Source organism: Aureococcus anophagefferens (assembly GCF_000186865.1).
Source record: "Aureococcus anophagefferens unplaced genomic scaffold AURANscaffold_16, whole genome shotgun sequence".
Classification (NCBI taxonomy): Eukaryota; class Pelagophyceae; order Pelagomonadales; family Pelagomonadaceae; genus Aureococcus; species Aureococcus anophagefferens.
The window spans coordinates 827,906-854,765 of record NW_008705576.1 but is presented as its reverse complement, the minus strand read 5'-3'; the positions used below and the strand labels follow the sequence as shown (position 1 = coordinate 854,765).

General features: G+C 72.3%; 6 protein-coding genes across 6 annotated transcripts in view; 2 read left to right on the top strand and 4 right to left on the bottom strand.

Moving 5' to 3' along the window:
* AURANDRAFT_65751 (hypothetical protein) overlaps positions 1-8,350 on the top strand; it is a gene marked incomplete at both ends in the record, with an annotated part of 10,810 nt that extends 2,460 nt beyond the window's left edge. The window contains 4 exons of the mRNA XM_009040704.1: positions 6-1,386; positions 1,840-2,438; positions 3,187-5,526; positions 7,286-8,350. Of these exons, the coding sequence (XP_009038952.1) occupies positions 6-1,386; positions 1,840-2,438; positions 3,187-5,526; positions 7,286-8,350 (5,385 nt within the window). The remainder of the gene's footprint in view (positions 1-5; positions 1,387-1,839; positions 2,439-3,186; positions 5,527-7,285) is intronic.
* A 214-nt stretch (positions 8,351-8,564) lies between these two features.
* Positions 8,565-8,960, bottom strand: AURANDRAFT_7628 (hypothetical protein; the record flags this gene model as incomplete). The annotated part of the gene is made up of 1 exon (XM_009040682.1): positions 8,565-8,960. A coding segment is annotated over one exon (396 nt), but the record flags the coding sequence as incomplete, so codon positions are not given.
* A 441-nt stretch (positions 8,961-9,401) lies between these two features.
* AURANDRAFT_65750 (hypothetical protein) lies at positions 9,402-12,598 on the bottom strand (the record flags this gene model as incomplete). The annotated part of the gene is made up of 5 exons (XM_009040681.1): positions 9,402-9,469; positions 9,530-9,574; positions 9,639-9,709; positions 9,740-9,854; positions 9,919-12,598. 5 exons carry the CDS (start codon positions 12,596-12,598, stop codon positions 9,402-9,404), a joined length of 2,979 nt encoding a protein of 992 aa, XP_009038929.1.
* Positions 12,599-14,457: 1,859 nt separating this feature from the next.
* AURANDRAFT_29475 (hypothetical protein) lies at positions 14,458-15,138 on the bottom strand (the record flags this gene model as incomplete). The annotated part of the gene is made up of 1 exon (XM_009040680.1): positions 14,458-15,138. One exon carries the CDS (start codon positions 15,136-15,138, stop codon positions 14,458-14,460), a length of 681 nt encoding a protein of 226 aa, XP_009038928.1.
* A 608-nt stretch (positions 15,139-15,746) lies between these two features.
* On the top strand, positions 15,747-17,480 carry AURANDRAFT_65748 (hypothetical protein; the record flags this gene model as incomplete). Its single annotated transcript, XM_009040705.1, has 1 exon — positions 15,747-17,480. The coding sequence occupies one exon, from the start codon at positions 15,747-15,749 to the stop codon at positions 17,478-17,480; it is 1,734 nt and encodes a 577-aa protein (XP_009038953.1).
* A 2,273-nt stretch (positions 17,481-19,753) lies between these two features.
* AURANDRAFT_15371 (hypothetical protein) lies at positions 19,754-20,275 on the bottom strand (the record flags this gene model as incomplete). Its single annotated transcript, XM_009040679.1, has 1 exon — positions 19,754-20,275. A coding segment is annotated over one exon (522 nt), but the record flags the coding sequence as incomplete, so codon positions are not given.
* Positions 20,276-26,860: the final 6,585 nt, after the last annotated feature.

Sequence of the window (26,860 nt, the reverse complement as noted above, 5' to 3'; positions counted from 1 at the left end):
TTCAGGTGACGCCGTGCCCGTCGCCCGTGCCGACGCCCGTGCCGACGACGCCGCCGTCCGCGGCGCCCTCGGAGACCCCGACGGGCGTGCCGACGTCGGTGCCCACGAGCATGCCGACGGTGACGCCGACGTCCCAGCCGTCGACGCCGCCGTCGCCGGCGCCGTCCGGCGTGCCGACGGGCGACCCGACGCCCGTGCCGTCCGGCTCCCCCGAGCCGACGGCCTCGCCGACCATCGCCCCGACGCCATCGCCCTCGACGGTGCCGACGCCCGCGCCGTCCGCGACGCCGACTCCGGCGCCCACGCCTGCGCCGTCCGCATCCCCCACGCCCGCGCCGACGCCCGCGCCGGCGCCGAGCCCGACCGCGTGCCGGTGCACGATGGACTACGGCTACGCGCAGAACTACGGCAACTTCTACTACAACCCCGACGGCCACATCTCCGGCAGCCTGCCCGCGCTGAACATCGACACGAACACGCTCTCGGACGGGTTCACGTGGTCCGAGTACCTCGCGGCCAAGACCTACACGGACGGCCTCTACATCAGCGGCATGTCCTACGACGGCCACTGCGTCTACAAGGAGCAGCCGGACCCTACGGCGGCGCCGACGGGCGTGCCGATCCCGGCGCCGTCGCCGAGGCCAACGACGGCCCCGGTCAACCTGCCGCCCGGCGAGACGGCCAAGCCGTCCCCGAAGCCATCGCCCATGCCGACGGAGTACGACACGTCGGTTACCGTGGCGTCGGCCGTCGTCATGAACGGCCTCGACCCGGACGACTTCAACGCCAAGACGGACATGAAGACCGCCTTCCGGAAGACGATCGCGAGCATCATCCAGTCCGACGAGATCTGTCCCGGCGGCGCGGCGGACTACGAGACGTGCATCGGCGAGCCCGTGGCGACGCTCGTGCGCCGCCGGCGGCGTCTGCTCTCGGTGTCGGCGACGGTCGACTTCGACATGTACGCGTCCGTCGAGGGCTCCACGGGCGCGGTGACGGCCGGCGACGACATCCTCTCGGACGTGACGACCGCGCTCTCGACGTCCGTGTCGGACGGTTCTTTCTCGAGCACGCTGACCGCGGAGGCCGCGGCCACGGGCGGCGACGCGAGCACGGGCTTCGCGTCCGCGGCGATCGACGTCTCGGCGTCGACGACGGCCATCTCCGCCTCGACGGTCGCGATCGTCGTCGACACGCCGCTCCCCACGCCGAACCCGACGGCGGCGCCGTCGATCTCGCCGGCGCCGACGCCGGCGACGCCGGTGGGGTCCAAGTCGAGCGACGACGACGACGGCGGCGCCGTGGTCATCATCATCGTCGTGGTGGTCCTCGTCGTTGTGCTCGCGGCGGGCGCCGGCGCGTTCTTCATGATGAAGAAGGGCGGCGGTGCGGGAGTCAAGCCAGCAGGCTCCTACTAAGCGCTGGTGCGAGCGCGAATCCCCCCAAAGAGGCACTCCCCGCTTCATCCCTTTCCTTTGCTTGTCAACGCGACTTCCCCTCACCGACGCACACGACCAGGTGCACGATACAACCCCCTTCCCGCCATTCCCAACCAGGCCGCCCGCAAGGAACGAGCCCGTACTAACGTACAATCAAATTCTCGGCGGCGCGACGCCGATTTACGCTGAAGGAACGCGTACGAGAGCGAGTCGGCACGTTCGACCTCACCCCGGGGAACACGAAGCTCTTCCAGCATCAATATCTCCTCCTTTCCCTTACAATCTTAACGATCGACCAGCAAACCACCGTCTGCGGCGCTAACCATCCCACTGGCATTGGCCATCCGTTGCTGCGGTCGGAGCTTCGACAGCCGCACCAGCAGTAGCCGCTACGCCACAGGTCGCCTCAGCGTGAAAGCTTTGCAGGGTCCAATGGCGCGCCTCGTGGTGGCCGCGGCCCTCCTCGTGGGCGCCGCCGAGGCGACGAGCTTCTCGGCGGCCTACCAGCACAATACGTGCGACGACTACGGGACGAACTACGACGACGTCTACACGGGCGCCGCGCTGGGCTTCGAGTTCGATTCCCTCGCGTCCACGTGCTGCTACATCTACGACGCCAACGCCTGCTCCCACACGCCGACGGGCGTCCCGTCGCCGATGCCCTCGAGCACGCCGACGTCGGCGCCGACGCCGCTGCCGACGATCTCCTTCATGCCGACCTTCATGCCGACGTCCGTCCCGACGACCGACCCGACGTCGACGCCGACGAGCTCGCCCACGAACATCCCGACGCCCGTGCCCACGGGCGTCCCGACGTCCGTGCCCACGAGCGGCCCCACGAACATCCCCACGATGCTCCCGACGACGATCCCGACGTCGCTGCCCACGTCCACGCCCACGGTCTCGCCCACGGTCGCGCCCACGGTCTCCCCGTCGCTCAAGCCCACCGACGGTCCCACGGTCTCGCCGTCGCCCGCGCCGACGCCGTCGCCCTCGACGGTGCCTACGCCGGCGCCCTCGCCGGCCCCGTCCCCGGCGCCATCGCCGCAGCCCTCGACGCCGCCGACGCCCGCGCCGTCCGCGACGCCGACGCCCGCGCCGACGCCGATGCCGTCCGTGCCGCCGACGCCCGCCCCGACGCCGTCGCCCTCGACGCCCCCGACGCCCGCGCCGTCGCCGGTCCCGTCGCCGGAGCCGTCGCCGGCGCCCTCGACGGTGCCGACGCCCGCGCCGACGCCCGCGCCGTCGCCGTCGCCCACGCCGGCGCCCTCGACGATGCCGACGCCCGCGCCGTCGCCGTCGCCCACGACGTCCCCGACGCCGTCCCCGTCGACGATGCCGACGCCCGCGCCGTCCCCGTCGCCCTCGGTGTCGCCCACGCCCGCGCCGTCGACGACGCCGACGGTCTCGCCGACGCCGTCCCCGAGCATCTCGCCCGCGCCGACGGTCTCGCCGACCGTCGCGCCGACGATGGGCCCGACCGCCACCAAGGATCCCTCGCCCGCGCCCACGCCCGTCGCCGACGCCGTCGCCGAGCGTCGGCCCGACGCCGGCGCCGACGGTCTCGCCGACGCCGTCCCCGTCCGTGTCGCCCACGGTCTCGCCGACGCCGTCCCCGACGCCCGGCCCGACCATCGGCGACTGCAAGTCCATCATCACCGACATCTGCGGCTGCACCTACGTCCTCGACCACCTCTCGTGGACGTCGCCGCCGACGCCGTCGCCTACGATCCCCCCGACGCCCCAGCCGACGACGCCCGCGCCGACGGCGACCCCGACGCCCGCGCCGACGCCCAAGCCCAGTCTGACGCCCTTCCCGTCCGGCACGCCCACGGGCGCGCCCTCGGGCACGCCGTCGACGCCGCCGAGCCCGCACCCGACGACGCCGCCAAGCCCGGCGCCCACGGAGATCCCGACGGTCCGCCCGACGCCCGTGCCGACGACGCCGCCGTCGCCCGTGCCGACGCTGCCGCCCACGGGCATGCCGACGCCCGTGCCGACGTCCAACCCGACATCGACGCCCACGAACACGCCGACGGCCATGCCGACGCCCGTGCCCACGGGCGTGCCGACACCGGCGCCCACGACCACGCCGACCGCCGAGCCCTCGTCCGTGCCCACCGCCGTGCCGACCTCGCTCCCGACGGGCTGCCCTTCCTCGGAGCCCTCGCCCGCGCCGACGGGCGTCCCGACCTCGGAGCCGTCGCTGAACCCGACCTACGACACGCCGGAGCCGTCCGGCGTCCCGACCTCGGACCCGACGTTCACGCCGTCGTCCGAGCCCACGTCCAACCCGACGTCGGTGCCGACGGGCATGCCGACGACGCCGCCGTCCCCGGAGCCCTCGTCCATCCCGACGTCCGAGCCCACGTACATGACGGAGCACCCGTCCGGCGTGCCGACGTCAGTGCCGACGGGCGTCCCGACGTCCGAGCCGTCCTTCGCCCCGTCGTTCCCGCCGACCTCCGTGCCGACCTCGGTCCCGACGACGCCGCCGTCGTCCCTGCCCACGGTCCCGCCGACGTCCGCGCCGACGTCGCGCCCGACGGGCATGCCGACCTCGGTCCCGACGTCCGCGCCGTCCATGATCTGCCCGAGCCTCGCGTGGCTCAGCGGCGAGTCCGACGCCGACAACATCAAGAACTCCGGCAACTTGGACGTGCGCGACGTGTACATCGACGCGTGCTGCCGCTTCAAGGTGACGCCGTGCCCGTCGCCCGTGCCGACGCCCGTGCCGACGACGCCGCCGTCCGCGGCGCCCTCGGAGACCCCGACGGGCGTGCCGACGTCGGTGCCCACGAGCATGCCGACGGTGACGCCGACGTCCCAGCCGTCGACGCCGCCGTCGCCGGCGCCGTCCGGCGTGCCGACGGGCGACCCGACGCCCGTGCCGTCCGGCTCCCCCGAGCCGACGGCCTCGCCGACCATCGCCCCGACGCCGTCGCCCTCGACGGTGCCGACGCCCGCGCCGTCCGCGACGCCGACGCCCGCCCCGACGCCCGCGCCCTCGGCCACGCCGACCCCGGCGCCGACGCCCGCGCCGTCCCCGAGCCCGACCGCGTGCCGGTGCACGATGGACTACGGCTACGCGCAGAACTACGGCAACTTCTACTACAACCCCGACGGCCACATCTCCGGCAGCCTGCCCGCGCTGAACATCGACACGAACACGCTCTCGGACGGGTTCACGTGGTCCGAGTACCTCGCGGCCAAGACCTACACGGACGGCCTCTACATCAGCGGCATGTCCTACGACGGCCACTGCGTCTACAAGGAGCAGCCGGACCCGTCGGCGGCGCCGACGGCCGTGCCGATCCCGGCGCCGACGCCGCGGCCGACGACGGCTCCGGTCAACCTGCCGCCCGGCGAGACGGCCAAGCCGTCCCCAAAGCCGTCGCCCATGCCGACGGAGTACGACACGATCGTCGCGGTCGCGTCGGCCGTCGTCATGAACGGTCTCGACCCGGACGACTTCAACGCCAAGACGGACATGAAGACCGCCTTCCGGAAAACGATCGCGAGCATCATCGCGTCCGACGAGATCTGCCCCGGCGGCGCGGCGGACTACGAGACGTGCATCGGCGAGCCCGTGGCGACGCTCGTGCGCCGGCGGCGCGGCCTGCTTTCCGTCTCGGCGACGGTCGACTTCGACATGTACGCGACGGTCGAGGGCTCCACGGGCGCGGTGACGGCCGGCGACGACATCCTCTCGGACGTGACGACCGCGCTCACGACGTCCGTGTCGGACGGCTCCTTCGCGTCCACGCTGACCACGGAGGCCGCGGCCACGGGCGGCGACGCGAGCACGGGCTTCGCGTCCGCGGCGGTCGACGTCACGGCGTCGACGACGGCCATCGCGGCGTCGACGGTCGCGATCACCGTCGACACGCCGCTGCCCTCGCCCGACCCGACGGCGGCGCCGTCGATCTCGCCGGCGCCGACGCCCGCGACGCCGGCGGGCGGCGGCGGCGGCGACGACGACGACGGCGGCGCCATGGTCATCATCATCGTCGTGGTGGTCATCGTCGTCGTCCTCGCCGCGGGCGCGGGCGCGTTCTTCATGATGCAGAAGGGCGCCGGCGGTTCCGTCAAGATCCAGGCGAGCTGATCGCCCTCCGAAAGGCGGCGGTCCGCGCCCGCGGCCGCGGCCCCAACAAGCGCGCCTCCCCCCGAAATCGGCGCGCCCCGCACCCCCCGCGGCGGCACCCGCCCCTCGCCGCCGCATTCTTTCTCAGCTTAATAGTATAGTCTCCGCGCCGGCGGTCGCGTCACCCGTGGGCCGTGCCGTAGACGGCCGCGGCGTCGTGCTCGAAGGCGAGGCCCTCGCGCTCGAGCGCCGCGAGCGCGGGCCCGCCGACGCGCGGGTCCGCGGGCGTCGACACGCCGGGGCGGACGGCCGTCGCGTCGCGGCCGAGCGCGTCGGCGACGACGGCGGCCGTGAGGCCGACGGTCTTGGCCATGGCCGTGTTCTCGTCGTCGCCGAAGACGACGAGCGACGCCGCGCGGCGCTCGCGCTCGCCCGTGCGCGGGTGCTCGACCTCGATCTCGTTGCGCAGCAGCGTGACGTCGCGCTCGCCCGGCCCGTAGGCGAGCGCGGCGCCGAGCGCGTCGCACGTCGCGTCGAGCACCGACGCGCGCATCGGCGCCGCCGCGGCCGCGCCGCCGCGCGCGGCGACCCAGGCCGCGAGGTCCGCGGCGGCGCCGGGGCGCGACGTCGCCAAAGACGCGACGCGGTCCGCCCAGGTCTCGCCGCCCGCCGCGGCGACGTCGTCGAGGAGCCCCAGGTCCGCGAGGCCCTTGAGCGCCGCGGAGCCGCCGCGGTACCGCAGCGTGCCCCGGAAGACCGTCGCCGCGTCGTCGAGGCCGTACTTGGCCCGGTAGGGCCGCGAGTCGCGGTTCGGGAGGCACTCCAGATCGAAGTCGCCGAAGGCGGCGAACGCCGACGGGTCCACGGGGACCGCGCTCGCGAGGAGCTCCGAGCCCGGCACCTCGACGAGCCGCCCGTCCTCGACCCAGGACGCGGCGTTGAAGGCCGCGGCCAGGGCGCCGCGCGGGCTCCAGGAGAACTTGTAGCGCAGGCCGGGCACCTCGGCCGCGACGTCCGGCGCGGGCAAACCTCCGCAGACGCTCCGGAAGGCGGTCACGACCTCCCCGCGCCCCGCGGCCTCGTGGACGAGCTTCACGGCGGCCATGTGGTCCATGCCCGGGTCGAGCCCGGCCTCGCAGACGATGCGCACGCCCCTCGATCTCGCCTCGGCGTCGCGGTCGGCCATATCGCCGACGTACGACGCGGTGACGACGTCCGGCGGCGCCGGGGACCGCAGCGCCGCGTCGGCGACGGCGCCGTGCATGGCCGCGGGCAGCAGGCTCGTGACGACGCGCGCCGAGCCGACGAGCGCGGCGAGGCCCGGCGCGTCGCCGGCGACGTCGAGGCGCGCGGCCTCGACGTTGGGGCGCGCGGCGAAGGCTTTGCGCACGGCCGCCAACTCGTCGGGCGACGCCGACGCGACGACGACGGCGCGGGCCGCGTCGCGCGACAGGTACTCGATGAGCGGCCGGGACACGAGGCCGGCGCCGAGCACGAGGTGGCGCGAGGCCGCCATGGTCGAGAGCGGGCTGCTACATCAACGTTGATGTACACCATCGACTTCGGCTTGATGTCTTCGAGCCACACTTGAGAACTTCGGTGCGTCGACGCGCGTGCCGCCATGCGCACGCTGCTGCGTGCCGCGCGCTGGTGCGCGTTCCTCGCCGTCGCGACGGACGCCCTCGTCGCGCCGCGCACCGTGGCGACGACACGGCGCGACGTCCGCCGGCGCGCGAACCCCGACTTCGGCGCGCCGCAGCGGCCCGCCGTGACGCGCAAGCGCTACGAGAGCCTCCTGGAGCGGCGCCAGAAATTTCCCGGCTTCACGAAGCCGGCGCTGCTGACCCTGGGCCGCGTCCTCGTGCCGTCGGTCGTCGCGGCGGCGCTGGGCGTGTCGTACTACGACAACTTGAGCGCGTGGATCAACGAGAACTGGCTCGACGCGTCGAGCATCCGCTTCCTGAGCAGCGACGAGATCCAGTTCATCCCGTCCTTCCTCACCGTGATCTCGCTGCTCTTCTCCATCCTCGCGGGCAACGCGTTCACGGTGCTCTACGCGCAGCAGGAGACCATGTACTTCGCGTTGTACGCGGAGGTCTCGGAGGCCAAGAGCCTGCTGGAGCAGATGGCCCTGGTCTGCGCCGGGCGGCCCTTCTACAAGGACGCCCTGCGGGCCATGAAGGTCTACATCAAGTCGGATTTAAGGCGGCTCGACGTGCCGCCCGCGGATTTGGTCGCGCGGTCGCCGTCGCAGGACCCGCTCGAGTCGATCATGTACCTCACGTCCGTCGGCGTGCCGTCCGTGGTCTACGAGACCGTGCGGGACCTGCGGAAGGCGCGGGGCTACCGGCTCGGCGCCATGCAGCGCAAGTTCCCGTCGCTGGGCATCGCGCTGCTCTACGTGCTCGCGATCCTCGAGCTCGCGGCGTTCCCGCTCCTCGGCGCGGGCACGGCCGTCGGCGCGCCCCAGTCCATCTTCAACGTCCAGGGGGCCCTCTTCGGCGGCCTCTGCGGCGCGACGACGCTCGTGCTGCGCATCATCCAGGAGCTCTGGCGCACGTCCGGCGGCGCGTTCAACGTCGACGTCGAGCTCACGAAGATGGTCCGGGGCCTCGTCGAGGAGCTCGACGCGCGGGCCACGGGCGCGGCGGCCCTCGAGGGCATCCGCGAGATGCCCAGCGACGGCGGCGCCGAGGACGCCGTGCGCCTCGACGAGCTCCGGGCCGAGGTCGCGGACCTCGAGGCGCGCCTCGCGGACCCGTCCGACGCGGCGCACGAGCGGTCCCGGCGCTTCCGCGTCTTCGGCCGCTCGCGGGGCGACTAAGAGGCGAGATTTGGCGGGAGAAGCTGCTCCGCGAAGCGCGTGGGGTCGGCTCTTATTCTTCCCGGCGCTTCCGCGTCTTCGGCCGCTCGCGGGGCGATCATATGGGTCGCAGGCCCCCGTCGCGCATCTGCCACCGGTAGCCGCGGTCCTGGACCTCGCGCTGCTGCTTGCCGAGGCCCGCGGGCGGCTCGCCGGACGCCGGGGGAGACCCGTCCGCCGGCACGAAGACGAGCGCCGCGCCGTTGGCGCACCACCGGAGGCCCGTCCGCGCGGCGCGCGTGCCCGGGTACGCGGCGCCGTCGCCGAAGCGCTCGCCGACGCGGCCGCCGCACGTCGCGCAGCGGAACGCGACGCCCGTCACACCCGCGAGGAAGCCGCCGCCGTCGGCCTCGACGGCGCCCGGCGCGGGCTCGCCGAAGCAGGGCCAGCCCGTCCGGCTCTCGAACTTGGCCGCGGACGAGAAGAGCGCGGTGCCGCAGGCCGCGCAGGCGTAGGCGCCGAGCGCCGTCTCGCGCGCGAGCGGGCTCGAGTTCGGCGCCTCCGTGCCGCCGCGACGCAAGATCTCGTAGCCCTCGGGGCCGAGCTGCGCGCGCCAATCGTCGTCGGATTTCACAACGCTGTAGGCTGCGGCCGCTGGCTGACTGGCGGCGACCAGCGGCGCGCCGACCACGATGGACCGTCGCGTGTTGCTTGACGCGCTGAGCACGATGGACCGTCGCGTGTTGCTCGACGCGTCGACCAGCGCTGTGGTAGTTGCACACACAAGCAACACGAGTGCCTTGGTTTGGCGTGACATGCCTGACACGCCCATAATTAGAGTCCTCCAAACACGATGCACTTGAACTTCAATGTTTGGCTTGACGCCCTTTAGGACTAAGCGCGCATCGGCGGGGTCGGCTCTTATTCTTGGGGGACACAGGGAAAGGTCGAGCGGGGTCACAGGGGGGGGTTGATCGGCGGGCGCGCGGCGACGAGGGGAGCGGCGCGGAGGCGGCGAGGGGCGGCGTCGAGGCACCCCTTGAGGGGCCCCGCGGCGGCGGAACGGCGGCGGCTAGCACGCGCCGCAGGTCACGGGACAGGCGTCCTCGGCGAGGACGTCGTCGACGCCGTATTTCTTGCCTGCGAAGCGGTCGCGTCGTCGCGCGCGAGACCGTCGCGTTTCGACGCGGCCGCGCCGACAGTTCTTGCTCTTCTTCGTGACGTAGTCGGCGCACGTGTCCTTGCCTAAATCAGCATGAAAATACTACCAAAAGGGGAGATTCTTGTCCAAGAGGCGCCGATTTAGGACTCTTCTTGTAGTACCACGACGTCGAGTCCTCGCAGTCCGACGAGGAGCACACGCCGCAGGTCAGCGGGCACCTGCGAGGTCGGGCGTCGCGCGAGGGAAACGCGCGCGCGCGGAGCGACGCCGCCGCCGACGCGTCCTCGGCCTTGACCTTGAACTCGTCCTTCTTCTTGCAATTCTTGCTCTTCTTCGTGACGTAGTCGGAGCACGTGTCCTTGCCTAAATCAGCATAAAAATACTACCAAAAGGGGAGATTCTTGTCCAAGAGGCGCCGATTTAGGACTCTTCTTGTAGTACCACGACGTGCTGTCGGCGCAGTCGTCCTCCTCGTAGTCGCTCCCGCAGTCGCAGACGCACGCCGCGTCGTCGTCGGAGCCGTCGCACGCGAGCGTGCGCGCGACGATCGTCTCCGTCTGCGCGTCGCCCTGCATGACGAGGATCTCGTAGGATTCGCCGCACTCGAGGCCGTCGGCGGCCGTGAGGACGTGGAAGAAGGCGCCCTGGCCCGACGCCTGGCACGCCGGGTAGGACCACGACATGTCGCCGCCCTCGCGCGCGACGCCGACCTTGAAGCTGTAGGCGCTCTCCTGCCAGACGTCGCTCTCCCAGGACACGACGACGGCCTCGGCCGTCTGCCCCCAGGCCGCGAGGCCCGCGACGTAGCCGCTCGACGGCGTCGGCGCCATGTCGTCGCCGCCGTAGTCGTCCTCGCCGTACCACCAGTAGTCGTAGTCGTAGCCGTAGGCGCCGTAGCCGTAGTTGCCGTAGTTGCCGTAGGGGCTGCCGTAGCCGTAGTTGCCGTAGCCGCCGTAGGCGTAGGCGCCGTCGTCGACCTCGCACGACGGCTCGGCCTCGTCCGGGTCGCGGCAGTCGTAGGGCCCGCAGGCGTAGGACGAGCCGCCGTCGTCGCAGGTGCAGAAGCAGCAGTCGCCGCCGTCCCAGCCGCAGGCCTCCGTGTTGTAGCCGCCGCCGTAGGCGTCGCAGTAGCCGTCGCCGACGTAGTCCGGGTAGTCGACGACGCAGTCGCCCATGTCGCTCGTCGGCAGGGGCGTGACGGGCTTCGTCGTCGGCGCCGGCGTGCGCTCGTAGGTCGGCGCGGGCGTCGCGGACGGCGCGGGCGTGCCGCCGTACTGGGCCACGAAGACCGTGCTCTCCGAGTACTGGAACGTCGCGCCCGCGGCGACGTCGGCGCCGCCGACGGTGACGACGTAGCTCCCGCCCTCGAGGATGCCGTCGCCGTAGGTGTCGGCGATGGTGAACGTGTACTCGAAGCCCGCGCACAAACCTTCCACCGTCTCCGTGTACTTGGTGTACTGCGCGCCGTACGCGCCCGCGGACTTTCGCGCCGTCGCGTCGCCGCGGCAGCCGCCGGGGTTGTCCCAGCTCAGGCTCCAGCCCGTCTCCTCGGGGTACTGGTCCGTGACGAGCACGAGCGTGAGCACGAGGTCGCAGCGGCCGCAGCCGTAGTCCGTCGGCGAGAAGGTCGCGGTCGGCGACGCCGTCGTCGGGTACCTGGTCGGCGGCAGCGACAGCGTCGGCGCCGCCGACGGCGCGCCGTTCTTCATGCAGGCCGCGAAGTCGCCGGCCGCGATCAGGCCCGCGCCGAGCTTGCCCGCGTAGGCGCCGTTGACGTCGTCCAGATCCGTCGCCGTGCCGTAGAGGCAGTCGAGCACGTCGTCCTTGCTGCGGCTCGGGTCGATGGCCCAGCCCAGCGCGAGGAGGCCCGCGACGTGGGGGCAGGCCATGGACGTGCCGTCGTAGTAGTCCGTCGCGCCCTCGCTCATCGCGACCGTCGACAGGACGCCGACGCCCGGCGCGGAGACGTCGATCCAGTCGCCGAAGCACGTGAAGTAGGCCGCGACGCCGTCGTCGTCGACGGCGGCGACGGCGATGGCCCGGTCGTAGTAGGCCGGGTACCAGTTCTCGTCCGTGCCCGCGTTGCCCGCCGCGAAGACGACCGCGACGCCGAGATCGTCCGCGTAGTCGATGGCCGCGAGCTCGTCCTCCGCGTACTGGTCCGGCGCCGTGTACCCCCAGGAGTTGGAGACGATCTTGGCGCCGTTGTCGGCGGCGTAGACGATGCCCTCGGCGAAGCCGCCGTAGGACACCTGACCAAAGGCCACGAGCGTCATGAGGGACGCGCCCGCGTTGCCGTTCTTGCCGCCCGCGACGCCGGACACGTAGAGGTCGTTGTCGTTGTCCGCCGCGATGGTCCCCGCGCAGTGCGTGCCGTGGGAGCCGTCGCCGAACAGGTCGCCGTTGCCCTTGTCGTCCGCGAAGTTGTAGCCGTAGCAGTCGTCGACGTAGCCGTTCTTGTCGTCGTCGACGCCGTTGCCGCAGATCTCGCCGTCGTTGACCCAGACGTTCTTTTGAAGATCCGGGTGGTCCATGTCCATGCCCGTGTCGACGACGGCGACGACGATCGACGGGTCGCCCGCGCCCATTTCCCAGGCCTCGTCGAGATTTATCGCGTCGTAGTGCGTCTGCGCGGACCGCAGGGGGTCGTCCATGTCGTAGCCCGTGCGCTGGATGGCCAGGCCCGCGGCGAGCGTCTCCACGGCGTCGAGCAGCGCCCGGTCCGTCCGCGCGAGGCTCTCGAGGGCCCAGACCGCGCGGCGGCCCGCCTTGGGCTTCGCCGACGTGCCGGGCGCGCCCGCCTCCTTGGCCGCGGCGCAGTCCGTCGAGTAGTGGAGGTCGAGGCCCGCGCGCACGTGCTTGAGCTCGTGCTTGCCGGCGGGGCGGAAGACGCGCCGCGGCGGGGCGCAGCCCATGGCCTCGGCGACGCGCGCCGCGACCTTGGGCGCCTCCGCGCCCGCGGACCGCTTCAGCTTCATCTTCACCGTGCCGTCGAGCGTGCCCGCGGCGGCCTCCTTCTTGGCCGTCTGCACGACGCGCTCCATGGTGCGCGGGACCATGGCGGATGCCAGCGCGGCGACCGCGAGAACGCGAAGCATCGGAAGCATTCGGGGCTGCTGCGATGGGGGTTTTGGAAGTCAGTGGCTGCTATTTTTTCTGCTCTCTTCGATGGGGTGGAGGGGTGATCGCCGTTGCTGGCGAGCAGCTCGCGCGCGATGGTGGTGCGCGCACGCGCACTCACCAGTTGACACGATCACGAGACGATTTCCCGGAGTCCACTTCGCCAAAGTTGCCGCCCAAACCGTGATGTTTTTTTAGCCAAGATAAGGTTTTCACTATTCCTTCAGCTGCAAGCTGGGCTGCCAAGGCTGCCTTATTCCCGCGATGTCCAAGCCCCAGGCCGTCGCCTTCGCGGCCGTCGTGGCCGCCGTCGGCGCGGCCGTCGCGCTGGTCCGGCGGCGGCGGCGGCAGTCCATGAGCCTCGACGACTGGCGCGTCGTCATGGAGACGGGCCGCGGCGGCGAGGCCGACGCCTACTACGTCGAGTCGAAGGCCGACCCGTCCGTGCGCTTCCGCGGCCCGGACGCGTCGAACCGGGGCGTCCACGGCGCGCTCGCACCGCGTCTGCTTGTTATTCGTACGCGACGGCTCCCGCCCCAGGCATCCCCCACCCGCCGTTCATCACGAACCCGAACTGGGACGCGCTCCGCGCGGCGCCGGACCTCCTGCGGCCGTCGGACGTCGTCATCGCGAGCTTCCCGAAGACGGGCACGACGCTGACGGAGCAGGTCGTCCTCGCGCTCCTCGCCGGGGGCGACGCGGCCAAGCTCGACCCGTCGTCGCAGAACGAGTGGAGCGACGCCCGGGGCCACGGCAAGTACCTGTGTGGAAATCAAATCTTCAAACCGACTTCAATGTGCGCTTATGCGACGGTTTCGACGCGAGGTCTTCTGCTGTGCTTCGAGAACTCGACGAGAGCAATCGATCCGTCCAAAAATCAGCCGAATCGACTTCGATTTGATTGAGATAGAGAGTTCTGAAGTTTGGTGGGGACCCCCCAAACCAGTGGTTGATTTCCACACAGGCAAGTGCTGGGTCGAGAAGGTCGCGGCCGTCCCGGGCGCCGGGGACGGCAGGGGCGGGGAGCTGCGCATGCCCCTGGCCAAGTTCGCGTCCCTGCCGGCGCCGCGCGTCGTGAAGACGCACGCGCCCTCGGCGATCTTCCTGGGGACGGACGTGACCACGGGCGCGCTCGTCCCCGGCCTCAGGATTATCTACGTGACGCGCGACGCGCGCGACGCCTGCGTGTCGGCCTACTACCACGCGGCGTCGCCCTTCAAGCTCGGCTGGCCCTTCGCGGCCTGGGCCAAGGCCTGGGCGTCGGGCCTCTTCGAGCACGGCACGATCTGGGACCACCGGCGGGGCTGGCGCGCGCGCGCGCGCGAGTCGCCGGACCAGGTCCTCTGGCTGCGCTACGAGGACGTGCTCGCGGACCCGGAGCGGGAGATCGCGCGCGTCGCCGCGTTCGTCGGCGTCGACGCGACGCCCGAGCTCATGCACAAGGTCAACGCGCTGTCGAACTTCGACGCCATGAAGCAGAAGGCGGGCAAGAAGGCCTACTTCTACCGCAAGGGCAGCGCGGGGGACGCCAAGGGCCACTTCGACGAGACGCTCGGCGCGGAGTTCCTCGCCATCGAGGCCCGGGAGGCGGCGAGCGGCGGCGGGCTGCGCGGCGAGCTAGAGTAGCGGCCTTACGCAGTCGCCGAGGGCGGCGCCCGCGTAGGCCCGCAAAGCGGCGAGGGTCGTCGCGTAGCGCGCGAGGACCGCGGCCGGCCGGGGCGCGCGGCCCTTGCCGTCGACGTCCTGGAGGTTCCGGTGGACGAAGCTTCCATCGCGCGGGCGGCCCTGCCAGCCTTCCTGCATCGTGGTTCAATGTGCACTCAAGTTGAACATTACGTGACCCGGATCAGAGCAGCGCCATGTCGGAGACGGACGTCTGGATGTGGTGCATGAAGGTCCAGCAGTCCTTGGTCTGCGTCGCGAGGTGCCAGTACTCGCGCGCGATGGAGTCGGGGTGCATCTGCTTGGGCACCGCCGGGCCGACGGACGCGTCGATGATCGCGTAGGACACGTGGACGTTCTCGGCCCAGAGCTGGCGCGCGACGCTCTGCGCGAGCGACTTCTGGGCCGCCTTGGCGCTCGCGAAGGCGCTCGTGAAGGGCATGCCGCGCAGGCTCGCCGTCGCGCCCGTGACGATGACGTTGCCCGAGCCGCGCTTGATCATGGCCGGCGTCGCGACCTGGCACGTCGACAGCAGGCCGTAGACGTTCGTCTTCATGGCCGCGTCGAGCTGGTCCACGGAGATCTCGTCGAACTTCTTCCAGACCCCGTTGCCCGCGTTGTAGATGACGTCGTCGATCGGCCCGAGCGCGCGGGCGATGTCGACGAGGCACGCGCGCAGCGCATGGTCGTCGGTGATGTCGCAGGGGTAGGGCTTCGCGTTGGGGATGGTCTTCGCCGCGGCCTCGAGCTTCGAGGCCGTGCGGCTGACGAGCGCGACCGTGTAGCCGTTCGCGGCCCACAGCGCGGCGCACGAGTGGCCGATGCCGGGGCCGTAGCCGATCACGGCGGCGACCTTGGATGCCATCGTCGATGCGTTTGCGCGTTTGGCTGTGCTTGTGGCTGCGGCAGTGGCGATTGGCTGCGCTTGTGGCTGAGGCACCAAGAGGCCGGCAGCGAACCACCCCACGACACCAAGCACCACTAACCAACTACCCCTGAGTCGCGACTTGCTCAAAATGAGTGGTCAAAACAGCTGCAACATGGGGTCAACGAAGCCTGTGAACCACCCGTTCTGGCCGATCGGCAGCTGGAGGGCTGCTCGGCCATGACCTCCACACGGTCGAAATTTATGATCGAGCGTCAAAACCACCAGTTTGCTCAAGCTCGAGATCAAAACTGGTCGATAGAGCCAAAACAAGCATAATTCCGGTGGATTCGAGTGGTCTCCAGCGGCCCCAGGGGTACCACCCCCACCACCACCACCACTACCTCACCCCATTTACAGACCACTCATCTCAGATCAGCATGACAGTGGTTAAGGTTGTCTGTGCATACCTCTTGTGAGGCACGCGGATTTCTTGGCGTCTGGATGCTGGATGCCACAATCAGAAGCCGACTCGCCAATCGACGGCATTGGAGGGTGTTGCCTTCGAACGTGCAGCACCTTCCAAAGCCTTCCTCAAGGCGGCCACGATGGAGCCCACCGACGAGGCCGCGAGCCTCCTCGGCAGGCAGCGCCCGCGTCGCTGGACGGCGCCGCTGGCGCTGGGCGTCGCCGGGACCCTGGCCGTCGCCTGGACGCAGCAAAGGACACGAGCACCACCCCAGCTCCAGGAAACGACGACCTGGGACCCGAGCTCCATCTGTCTGGTTCACGCGGCCTATGGGGACTACGTGGCCCTGTCCCAGGAGCGCACGCTCCCGCTCAAGCGCGCCTACGCGGAGAAGCACGGCTACCGCGTCGTCGCGCGCCTCGAGGACACCCTCGAGGATCTGGCGGCCGCGTGCCCCGACGCGTATTCCACGACGGCCGACGACGGCTTCGAGTACACGATGGCCTCGGCCAAGTACTGCTCGCTCGAGGTCGCGCGGCGCAGCGGCTGCGAGTGGGCCTTCTGGACCGACGCCGACGCCGTCTTCGTCGCGACGGACGCGGCGCTCGACCGGTGGCTGCCCGCGGACGGCGGCGCGTTCGCCGTCTGGTCGACGCCGACGTACGTCGGCGGCTTCTGCGGGCCCGAGGCCCTGGCCGGGGGCTGCGCCGACGCGGGCTTCCTGGGCAGCTGCGTGAACCTGGGCGCCTTCCTGCTCCGGGTCGGCTCGGACGAGGGGCGGACGTTCCTGCGGGCGATGCTGGATCTGTCCATGCCCGACATCGTCGCCTCGGGCTTCGACTCCACCTACACGCTGGCCGGGGGGCACACCATCGGCGACCAGTGCAAGGGCATCCACGAGGCGACGCAGGACAACGACCAGTGCGGCCTCGCGTATTTGTTGCAGGAGCGGCCGGCGCTCTTCGACGGGAGCCTCTGCGCGGGGGCCCACGGCGAGAGCGCCTGGCCCGTGCCCAACGACTGCGGCGACGGCGACGGCGCCGTGGACCTGCAGTTGCTGGACACGACGCTCGCCGCGTCCTCGTGCCCGCTCGTCGTCAACTGCGTCCGCGGCCTCGACCCGGACGCGGACAAGGGCGTCGCCATCGACGCCGTCCTCGCGTCCTACGGCATCGCGGCGCCCGCGAGCCCCGCGGCGGTGTCGGACGCGGCGGCGGACGCGGCGAATCCCGCGACGGCGCCCGCGGCGGCGGACGCGGCGGCGGACGCGGTTCCGGACGCGGTGGCGTCGCTCCCGGCCGCGGCGTCGGACGCGGCGGCGGATCCCGCGACGGCGCCCGCGGCGGCGGACGCGGCGGCGTCGCTCCCGGCCGCGGCGCTCGCGCGGCTCGCCCAGGCCTGCGACGACTTCGCGGGCTACGACTTTGAGGCCTGCGCCGGCGCCGAGCTCAGCCTCGGCGGCGACCCGGGCAAGTTCGGCGCCGACGCGGCCACGTACGGCGCCGCCGCGACGGGCGGCGCGTGCGCGGCCGCGGGCGCCGAGGGCTGGTACGTGCCCTGCAAGTGGCAGATGATCGCGCAGATGGACGCGGTCTGCGCGGGCACCTTCGAGGCCGTACCGCCCGCGGCGACGCGCGGCGAGCCCCGGACGACGCAGTGCCAGGTCCACGCGTTCTGCGACGCGTGCCGCGACGACGCGGGCGCGCTCGCGGCGTCCTGCGCGTCCTACCTCGCCATGAACCCGCAGATCCTCGACGATGGGCGCGACGACTGGGCGGACCGCGACGCGAGCGCGGGACAGGGCAGGACAAGAGAGCGAAATTCCCAACTTCAAAGGCTCCTTTCTCGGCCGTTTTCCACTCGTTTTGGCTGATTTTTGGACGAGCGATCATCTCTGGGAGCGCTCTCGACGCGTGGACGCTTTTTCCGGATGCTTTTTCCGGAACGCGCGCGCGCGGACTCATGTTGAAGCGACGTTGAATCTCTCTTGTCCCGCCCAGGCGCGGGAGCCTACGACTTCGTCGGGCGCCCAGATATTTTTGGCGAGCTCGACTACTGGTGCGGCGCCGGCGCCTTCGGCGGCGCGCGGCCGCGCGACTGCGTCTTCAACCTCTGCACCGACGGCGCGCCCTGCGACGCCGACGCGGCCGTCTACACGTGCGACGGAGCGGCCGCGAGCTGCGCGGACCTCGAGGCCGCGGGCGCGGACTGCACGGGCTGCGCCTGCGATTAAGTTCCTGTTGTGTTTACGCGCACTCGTCGGCGATCCAGCGGCGGGCGTCGTAGAGCCGCTTGAGGCGGTCGGCGGCCGCGTCGAGCTTCGCGAGCGCCGCGTGGACCTCCGCGGCCGTCGCCCAGGCCGCGCCCGCGACGCGGGCGACGACGGGCGCCGCGCGCGTCGCGGCGAGGGCGCGGAGCGCGTCGCCGGCGATGCCGTTGGCCGGCGCGGCGTCCGGGTGGTCCGCCTTGCCCGCGGCCTCGAGCCCCCGAAGCCAGGCCAGCGCGTGGCGCAGCGCGACGCCGTCCGCCGCGGACCGCGCGTCGAGGTCGACGACGCCCGCCGGCACGGCGTCGGCGACGCGCGCGCCGCTCAGCGCGGCGGCGACGCGCGCGCAGGCGCCGTGCGCGCGGCGGCGCAGCGCGTCGCGCTCCGGCAGGCGCGCGGCCGCGGACGCCGCGGCCGCGAGCGCGTCGACGAGCGCGGCCCGGGCCCGGCCCGCGTCGGCGGCGTCGGCGACGTCGACGGCCTCGAAGGCCTCGTCGACGGCGTCGATTTCGCGCTCCAGCGCCTCGTCCGCGGCGAAGTCGCCGGGCTCGGCCGCGGCGAAGTCGTGGTGCGCGTTCGTGTACGCGTGCCGCTTCGCCGCCGTCGCCTCCGCGGGCTGGACGTAGCTCAGCGTCAGCGCGTCGCCCTTCGCCACGGCCCGGCAGGTCCAGACCTCGGCCAGGGGGCCCAGGGTGTCGTCGACGACGACGAGCTGCGCGCACGTCGGGTCGCGCGCGTCGTTGAAGAGCGCGCGCCGCGGGTAGAGCCCGCTCTCGAAGGCGTTGAAGCGCCAGACGTCGAGGAGCCGCGAAAAGTCCATGGCGTCGCCGACGGGGTGGAGCCTCGCGAGCGCGGCCGCGTAGGCCGGCTCGCGCGCGGCCGCGAGCGCGAGGCACGCGGCCGCGTCCGACGGGTCGTACGTCTCCGCGCGCGCCTGTGTGGAAACCAAATCTTCAACCCGACTTCAATGTGATCGTATGCGACGGTTTCGACGCACTTTCTTCTGTTGTGCTTCGAGATCTCGATGAGAGCAATCGATTCGTCCAAAAATCAGCCGAATCGACTACGATTTGATCGAGATAGAGAGTTCTGAAGTTTGGTGGGGACCCCCCAAACCAGTGGTTGGTTTCCACACTCGCGCGCGCGAGCAGGGGCCGCTCGCAGAGCAGGAGCGCGCCCGGCGGCAGGTCCCGCGACGCGGCGTAGCCCCGGCCGCCGCCGACGCCCGGGACGTCGACGACGGCGAGGGCCGGGTGCACGTAGACGGGGTCGAACGCCGGCGGCGCGAACGCCGCGAGCCGCGCGCAGCCGAAGCTCGACGGCGGCGCCGCCGGCAGGGGCGCCGCGGCGACCCTCGGCGGCGGCGGCGGCGGCGGCACCGCGGCGCCGCCGTCGTCGTCGCTGTCGTCGCCGAAGAGGTCCGCGGACGCCGCGGCCTCGGGCGCGGGCGCCCTCGGCGCGAAGCCGCAGCCGAAGGGCGGCAGCGCCTTGGCGAGCTCGCGCTCGACGCGCGCGGCGCCGACGTCCTCGCCGTCGCCGAGGGACCAGGCGACGAGGACGACGCGGCCGCTCGCCCGGCTGAGGCGCTGCGCCATGGCCGCGCCGACGCCGCCGCCGTCGCCGTCGACGAGCGCCGTCGCCGCGGCCGCGGCGCACTCGAAGGCCCGCGGCCCCGCGGCGACGAGGGCCCCGAGGTTCGGCGCCTCGCCGGCGCGGCCGACCCAGCAGAAGGCGCTCCGGGCGCCGAAGAGGACGACGGCGCACGCGTAGACGCCGTCGTCGTGAGACACGCCGAACTCGTCGACGGCGAAGCCCGCCGCCGGCGCGGCGTCGTAGGACGTCGCGAAGGCCGCGAGCGGGAGCGGCGCCTCGACGACGCGCTCGAGCTCCGTCTCCTTGAACGCGGCGACGTAGTTGCACTTTTCGAAGCCGAGCGTGCCTTCGAAGAGCCGCCGCGACGGGCCGTTCGCGTCGCCGACCTTGGCGAAGAAGCGGCGGACGTCGAGCTCCCGCGACGCGTAGGCGAGGAGGAGCTCCACGGCCTCGGCGCCGAAGCCGCGGCGCCGGAACTTGCGCTCGGCGACCATGACCTCGACCTCGGCCTCCGGCGCGCCGTCGCGGTCGAGGAAGAGGTTGCAGTCGCCCGCCATGGCCGCCGCGGGGAACCGGTCGCCGCCGAAGCAGGCCTCGCGCGCGAGGACGATGAAGGTCAGCTTCGTGTCGTCGTCGCGCCAGCTCGCCTGGTTCGCGCGCTCCTCGGCGAGGGTGAGCCGCTCGCTCGCCGTCTGCTCGAGCAGCGCGTCGTCCTGCATCCAGGCGTGGTAGGGCGCCACGTAGCGCTCGCGGTAGGGCACGAGCACGACGCGCTTGCCCACGAGCACCGTGTCCCAGTTGAGGCGCATGGCTGGCGGGCAGCGAGGCGCGCGGACAGATCGCGCGGACACAGGCGGCTCGGCGGTCGGTTGCTGCGGCAACCTTCGGCGACGGGGGCTGGCTGGCAGCACGGACAGGCGCCTGGACGGGAGACCACCTCCTCCGATTCGGCGACCGAGGCTCAAGTGTTTGAAGCATCCCTTCAAGCGGCTAACGACCAAGTTATTGAAGGGACGCTATGGTTTCCGCGCCTCAACCGTCGAGCACCGGGGCTGCGTCGGCGCGCGGCGCACGAGCCATGCCCATGTCCTACTGGACAGAGGCGCGGCGACGGCAGCCCCGCACGGCCGCGGAATCGGCGGCGTCGAGCCGGCGCGGGCGGCGCATCGGCCTCTGCGCTCCCGAGCCCGGCCCGCGGCGCCTGGGCCAGAAGCGCGTCTTCGCCTGGGACCCGGCGGAGACCTTCGACGACCTCCACCCGCAGGCGTGCTTCCTCGAGGACCGGACGGAGGTGAAGCCGGCGACCGTGCGGACGCTCGGGCCCGGCCCGGGCTTCGGCGCGAACTACCTAACCGACGCGCGCTGGCCCGACAACGACGACGACGACTGGGACGCCGACGACCACCGCTACGCCTTCGCGCGGCGGGCCTGGGCCGACATGGACCGCGCGCCGCGCGACGCCGCGGCGGCGAAGCTCCAGGGTCGGCTGCGGGGCCGCGGCGCGCGGCGGCGCTACCTCTCGGTCGCGCGCGCGCGCGGCCGGTGGCTGCAGCGGGACGTCGCGCGGGCCTGGCGGTGCTGGGCCGGCTTCTCGGCGGCGCTGGGCGTCGCGGGCCGCACGTGCCTCCGGGTCCTGGGCATGCTCCGCGACCGCGACCTCGCGAGGGGCTTCAACGCGTGGGTCGCGCACGACCGGGAGCGGCGCCGCGCGGAGCGGCTCGCCTGGAAGGTGCTCTGCCGGCTCGCGGAGACGAAGCTGAGCGCGGGGCTGCGCACGTGGACGGCCCTCGTCGCGTGGGAGCGCCGCCGCGAGGCCCTCGCCCGGCGCGTCGTCCTCGGGCTGCTGCGGCGCCGGTCGCGCGTCGCCTTCGCGACCTGGGCCGCCGCGGCCGAGGCGTTGTCCAAGGCGCGCGCGGACGCGGCCGTGCGGCGGACCATGGTCCGGCTGGCCGACGGCGCCGCGCGGCTCGCCGCGGCGGCCTGGGCGTCCTGGCGCGTCTTCGTGAAGAGCGAGCGCCGCGCGGAGGCCGCCGCGCGCCTCGCGGGCTGCGAGGTCGTCATCCTGCGCATGGTGCACGGGCTCCTGGCCAAGGCCTTCGACGCGCTGCGGAAGACGCGGAAGACATTCGCGCTCGACGCCGCGCCTCCGGCCGGGCGGCGCCGGCCGCGGCGCCGCCGCCGCGGGGCCCGCGCATGCGGCTCCTGGGCGCGCGGTCGCGGCCGCCGCCGCCGCGGCGCGCGTCCGACGGCGACGCCGCGCTCCGCGCGCGCCTCGCGTCGCTGGAGAGCGTCGCGAAGCAGCTCCAGTGCATGCGCCTCGAGGAGCAGCTCGGCCAGGCGCGCGCCGTGGCGCGGGGCGCGGGCTGGCACCCGCACCGCGATTGCCCCTGCGGCCACTTCGGCACGGACCCGTCGTCGGGCGCGACGCTGCCGCCGCCGCCGGCGCGGGTCCCCGTCGTCCGCCACGAGGCCCACTACGCGCGCTAAGACGACGTAAACTGCTGGGCCTGCGGCTCACGACGCGACCCGACTGTTCACACACCCCGCCGGCGGGTTATGGTACTGTCGTTAGCGGCCGCGCGCCCGCCTAGCCGAACTGCTGGGCCTGCTGGGCCTGCTGCTTCTTCGCGGCGCGGCCCATGACGAACTCCGACGTGTCGAGGTACTTGCCGACCATGGTGTGGATGCAGGCGCGCTCGCCGGCGGAGAGGGCGCTGTCGGGCTTGGCGATGCACGTGTCGAAGGACACCTCCGTGAGCTTGGAGATGACCTGCTGCACGAGCGCCTTCTGCCTGCGAAGACGCGCGCGCCGCCGTCGCGCGCTCGCGCGCGCGGGGCCGGCAATTGGGACGCGGGCGTTGCGCTGCTCCTGGAGCACGGCGCGCTGCAGCATCTCCGGGCTCGCCGCCGCGGCCTTGCTCGGGCCGCGGCTCACCTGGCCGCCGGCGCCCGGCGCCGCGCCGAAGTTGGAGCCGTGGCCGCTCGTGTAGTCGTCGGCGCCGAGCGCCATGTCCGTCTTCTCCGGCATGGCCATGTCGGAGTCATCCTTCTTGCCGCCGCCGCCGAAGAAGCCCGCGATGCGGTTCATCGTCGACGCTCGACGCTGTGCTGCGTCGCCGCTGGCAGAGCTTGCTCTCCCAAGTAGGGGCCGGCGACCCCGGCGGCAGGCCTCGGCGGACGCGTCCCGGCGCGCGCCGACGCCCGCCGCGCCGCGACGCAGCGGGGCCCCTGCTACTCGCGCGCCACCGCTGCCCCTCGATACGTGCTCGAGCGAGACGAGTTACGCGGCCGCGGCCTTGGCGGCCTTCTTCGCGGCCTTGGCCTCCTTTCGGCGTTTTTTCCGGAGCTTGCGCTCCTCGGGGGTCTCCCCGGCGGCGGCCTCCTCGGCGTCGTCCGCCTTGCGCTTCGTCGCCGTCGCCGCGGCCGGCGCGGCCGCGGCCGCGTCTGTTTCCGTGCGCCGGAGTTTGCCGCCCTGACTCCGGCGCGCGCGCATGCCGAGGCGCGCGCCGTTCGTCGCCGCGAAGCACTCGTCGAGGAAGGTCATCTTCTTGCCCGCGGCGTCGCGCTTCGCCTTGCGCTTCTTCGCCTTGGGCTCGGCGGGCGCGCCGCGCCGCGCCCGCACGGAGTCGAGCGCGCCCGCGAAGCTGTCGACCCACCACTGGCCGCCGCCGGCGTCGAAGGACGCCTTGCCGCTGCCCTTGTGCATGCCCGCGGCGAACTGGGCCTCGACGGAGGCGTCGGCGCCGAGGCCGATGTTGTCCTCGCGCTTCTTCGCCTTTACGTGCTCGTCGATGCCCTGCTCGTGCTTGCCGAGGCCCTTGCCCTTGGTCCACCCCATGCTCGCCATGAGCTTGCGCGACACGTCGCTGTACGTGCCATCGCTGTTCGTCATGGTGGTGAGGCCCGCGTCGACGCTGAGGCCCGCGTCGACGGTGAGGCCCGCGTCAACGCTGAGGCCCGCGTCGAGCAGCCACTCTATCGCCTTCACTCACGATTTCCCGGTACCCCCGGCGAGACCCGGACGCCGTCGTCGGCCGCCGTGGATGCGACGCGTGCGCGGCCCATCTCGAGCGTCGGTGGCTGCGAGGAGTCCTCGCGGGCGTCGGGCTTTGCGAGGGAAAGTTCGGTAGATGGCTCGTGGTCGGCCACGCCGTCGCGCGCGCGCCGCGGCCCGGCGGGCCGCGAACTTCAAAGTTCACAATCCCGCCGCCGCGGCGAGCCGCCCGTGCCGCCGCGTCGGCCGCCGGGGCCACGCGTGACCGAGACGCGCGGCCGAGTGCTACTCGGCCTCGTGCGGAAGCGAGTTTCGGGCGGCAAGACTCACCAGGCGACCATCTCCCGACGCCTCTCAGGCCTCCTCTCCGAGCACTCCGAGACGGCCTCCCGAACTGCCACAGCACCGGGGCGCGGTCGCCTACTACGTCGTCGCCGCTCGCGCGTCGGGCATACTCCGCGAACGAGTCGGCGCCCTAGACCTCCCCCCCCTGCCGCGCTTCGTCGCGTCGCCGCCGCCGCCGGAAGCGCTCGCGATGGTGTTTGCCCTCGTCGTCGCGACCTGCCTGCTGTCTGCGCGGGGGCTCCACTGTCGCCGCGTCAAGAACTCCGCGGAGTGCGAGGGCCAGTCGACGTGCTTTTGGCAGTTGCCGACCATACTTACGAACGACCACGTCTGCAACCACCGTCGCAACGCGGGAAGCGCGAAGTCCGGCGGGCGCTGCCTCCCCGCGGTGCGCGACTTTTCGCGGAAGAGTTTCGGCGCGCGCTACGACGCCGGGCCGGGTCCGAACGTCTCGGAGACGTCGATCGTCTTCATCAAAGTGCCCAAGTGCAGCAGCAGCACCACCGCGGGCGTCGCGCGGCGCGTCGGGTCGAGGCACGGCCACCGGACCCGGTGGCGAGGGAACAAGCCCTCCTGGAATTACCGGACGCGCCCCGCGGTCTACGCGAACCACGGCGAATTGACGCAGATCGCCGACTGGTATGCCATGGGCGCGCCGACCTGGCGCGCGTTCCTCTGGACGGTCGTCCGCGAGCCGCTCGCGCGGAGCGTCTCCGCGTACTTTCACTTCGGCGTCACGAAGCTCCACCCGGCGGAGCACTCGGACGCGCAGGTCGTCGCGCACCTCGAAGCCGAGCGGCACTACCTCTGGGACTACCTGCGCACGGACTGCGGCGCCGCGCCGCGGCCGGGCGACGTCGACCGCCTCCTCGACGTCTACGACCTCGTCGGAACCGTCGAGCTCTTCGACGAGACGATGGTGCTCCTCGCGGCGCGCCTCGGCGTGCCGCTCGGCGACGTGCTCTCGGTGAGCGCGAAGAACTCGAGCGTCGCCGGGGCCCGGGACCCCGCGACCGGCAACGCGTTCGTCCGCGCGGACGAGTCGCAGCTCGCGCGCGTCCGCAAGTGGGCCGAGAAGACCGGCTTCGAGGCGCGCGCGGCCGCCGACTACGCGCTCTGGCGCAACGCGTCGGCCCGCGTGCGACGCGACGTCCGGCCGCTGGGACGCGAGCTCGCCGAGTACCGCCGGCTCACGCGCGAGATCGCCGATCCCTGCGCGGCGGACCCGCGGAACTTCGAGGAAGACCAGTGCCTCTGGAGGGACAACGGCTGCGCGCAGCCGTGCATCGACGCCGGGCTCGCGCGCGACCCCGGGTACGGCTAGCACGCGTATCGTTCGATCGGTGTTAGTGAACGCGCGAGGTTCGCTCGCGGGCGGCATCGAAGCACCCGCTCGGTCGCGCCTACCTGCACCGCGACCGCGTGGTCGGGGCCCTGCACGTCGGCGCCGACGTCGAGCTGGAGGCTGAAGGCCGCGAGCTTGTGCGGCGCGACGTTGTCGATCTCCTTGGAGGCGAGCTCCGTGTCTCCGCGGAGCAGCACGAGCTTGACCTTGCCCTTCTGGTTGCCCCAGCCCTGGTCCCGCCAGTTGCCCTTGAGCACCGTGCGGCGCGCGCGGTACGGCGCGGGGACGCGGAACGTCTCCACGGTGACGAACGCGTCGCTCTGCTTCCAGAAGCACCCGTCCACATCGGTATCGACGAGCGCGATGCGCTTGTACTCCTTGCCGTCGGCGTTGACGACGCTCGTCTCGGGCTCGCCGTCGACGTTGTCGTCGTCGTCGGCCGTCTCGTTTTCCACCTTCTTGGCTTCTTCGTCCGCGGTCTTGGCGTCGTCCTCCAGCGCTTTTACCTCGGCGTCCGTGGGCTTGCCCACGCCGCCGATGTCTACGGTCTGGGCCTTCTTCGCGTTCTCGACGTCCTCGCGCGCCTGCTTTGCCTCGTCCTTGGCGTTCCGCTTGCGATATTTGCGGCGCTTATTCTTCCCCGCTTTTTTCGCGTCTTTCACGGCGTCGCTCGCGCCGTCGTCGCCGTTGTAGGGCTGGCAGCAGCAGACGAGCCAGATGATCCAGGCGTAGATGCAGCCGCAGATGCCCGGCCGCTTCGCGGGCGCCTCGGCGCCGCCCGCGGCGCCGCCCGCCGGCGGCACGCCGAGGAAGAGCATGATGAGGCCCGTGGTGATGCCAACCACCGCGACCATGATCTCGAGGAAGTAGCCCACGCCCAGCTTCTTGTCCAGGTCCGCCGCCTTCACCCCGTTCACGTAGATGGAGCTCGGGAGCTCCTGGAAACACTCCTTGGAGAACGTCGCCGTCGTCGCGATGGTCGCGATGGAGCTCATGATGCTCAGAAGCACGCTCGCGAACTTGTTGCACGGCGAGTCCAGGGAAGCATCGGACCGGATCATCAGGGTGTTGATCGTCGGCAGGAGCGTCACCACGGCGATGATGCTGGTCGACGCCATGCTTCCGGCCGCGTCCGCGCACGAGTCCGTCGTGTCCTCGGCTTTCGACGTCTGCAGCTCGTCGTCGTCGACGAACTCTGGCACGTGTCCCTCGTCGCCGGCCGTCGGCATGCTGGGCGGGCTCGACTGGTCGCCGGCCGTCGGCATGCTGGGCGGGCTCGACACGTCGCCGGCCGTCGGCATGCTGGGCGGGCTCGACTGGTCGCCGGCCGTCGGCATGCTGGGCGGGCTCGACACGTCGCCGGCCGTCGGCATGCTGGGCGGGCTCGACTGGTCGCCGGCCGTCGGCATGCTGGGCGGGCTCGACGTGGGACGCCTCGAGGGCGCCGCCGTCGTCGGCTGGTTGGTCGACGCCGCCGTCGGGCGAGCGACGCAAACGCCGCAGGTCGCCGGGCAGTCGTACAGAATAGACACCGTGCCGGACCCCGCCGCGTGGCCCACGGCCGACAACACGAGATCCTCCGTCGTCGCGCCGTCGACGTAGATGTACTCGCTGCTGTAGGACGAGGAGCCGGTGAGCGTGTAGGTCTTCCCGTCGTAGTAGGGCCCCGCGGTGAGCGTGTACGTGCAGCCGTCGACGCAGAAATCGAAG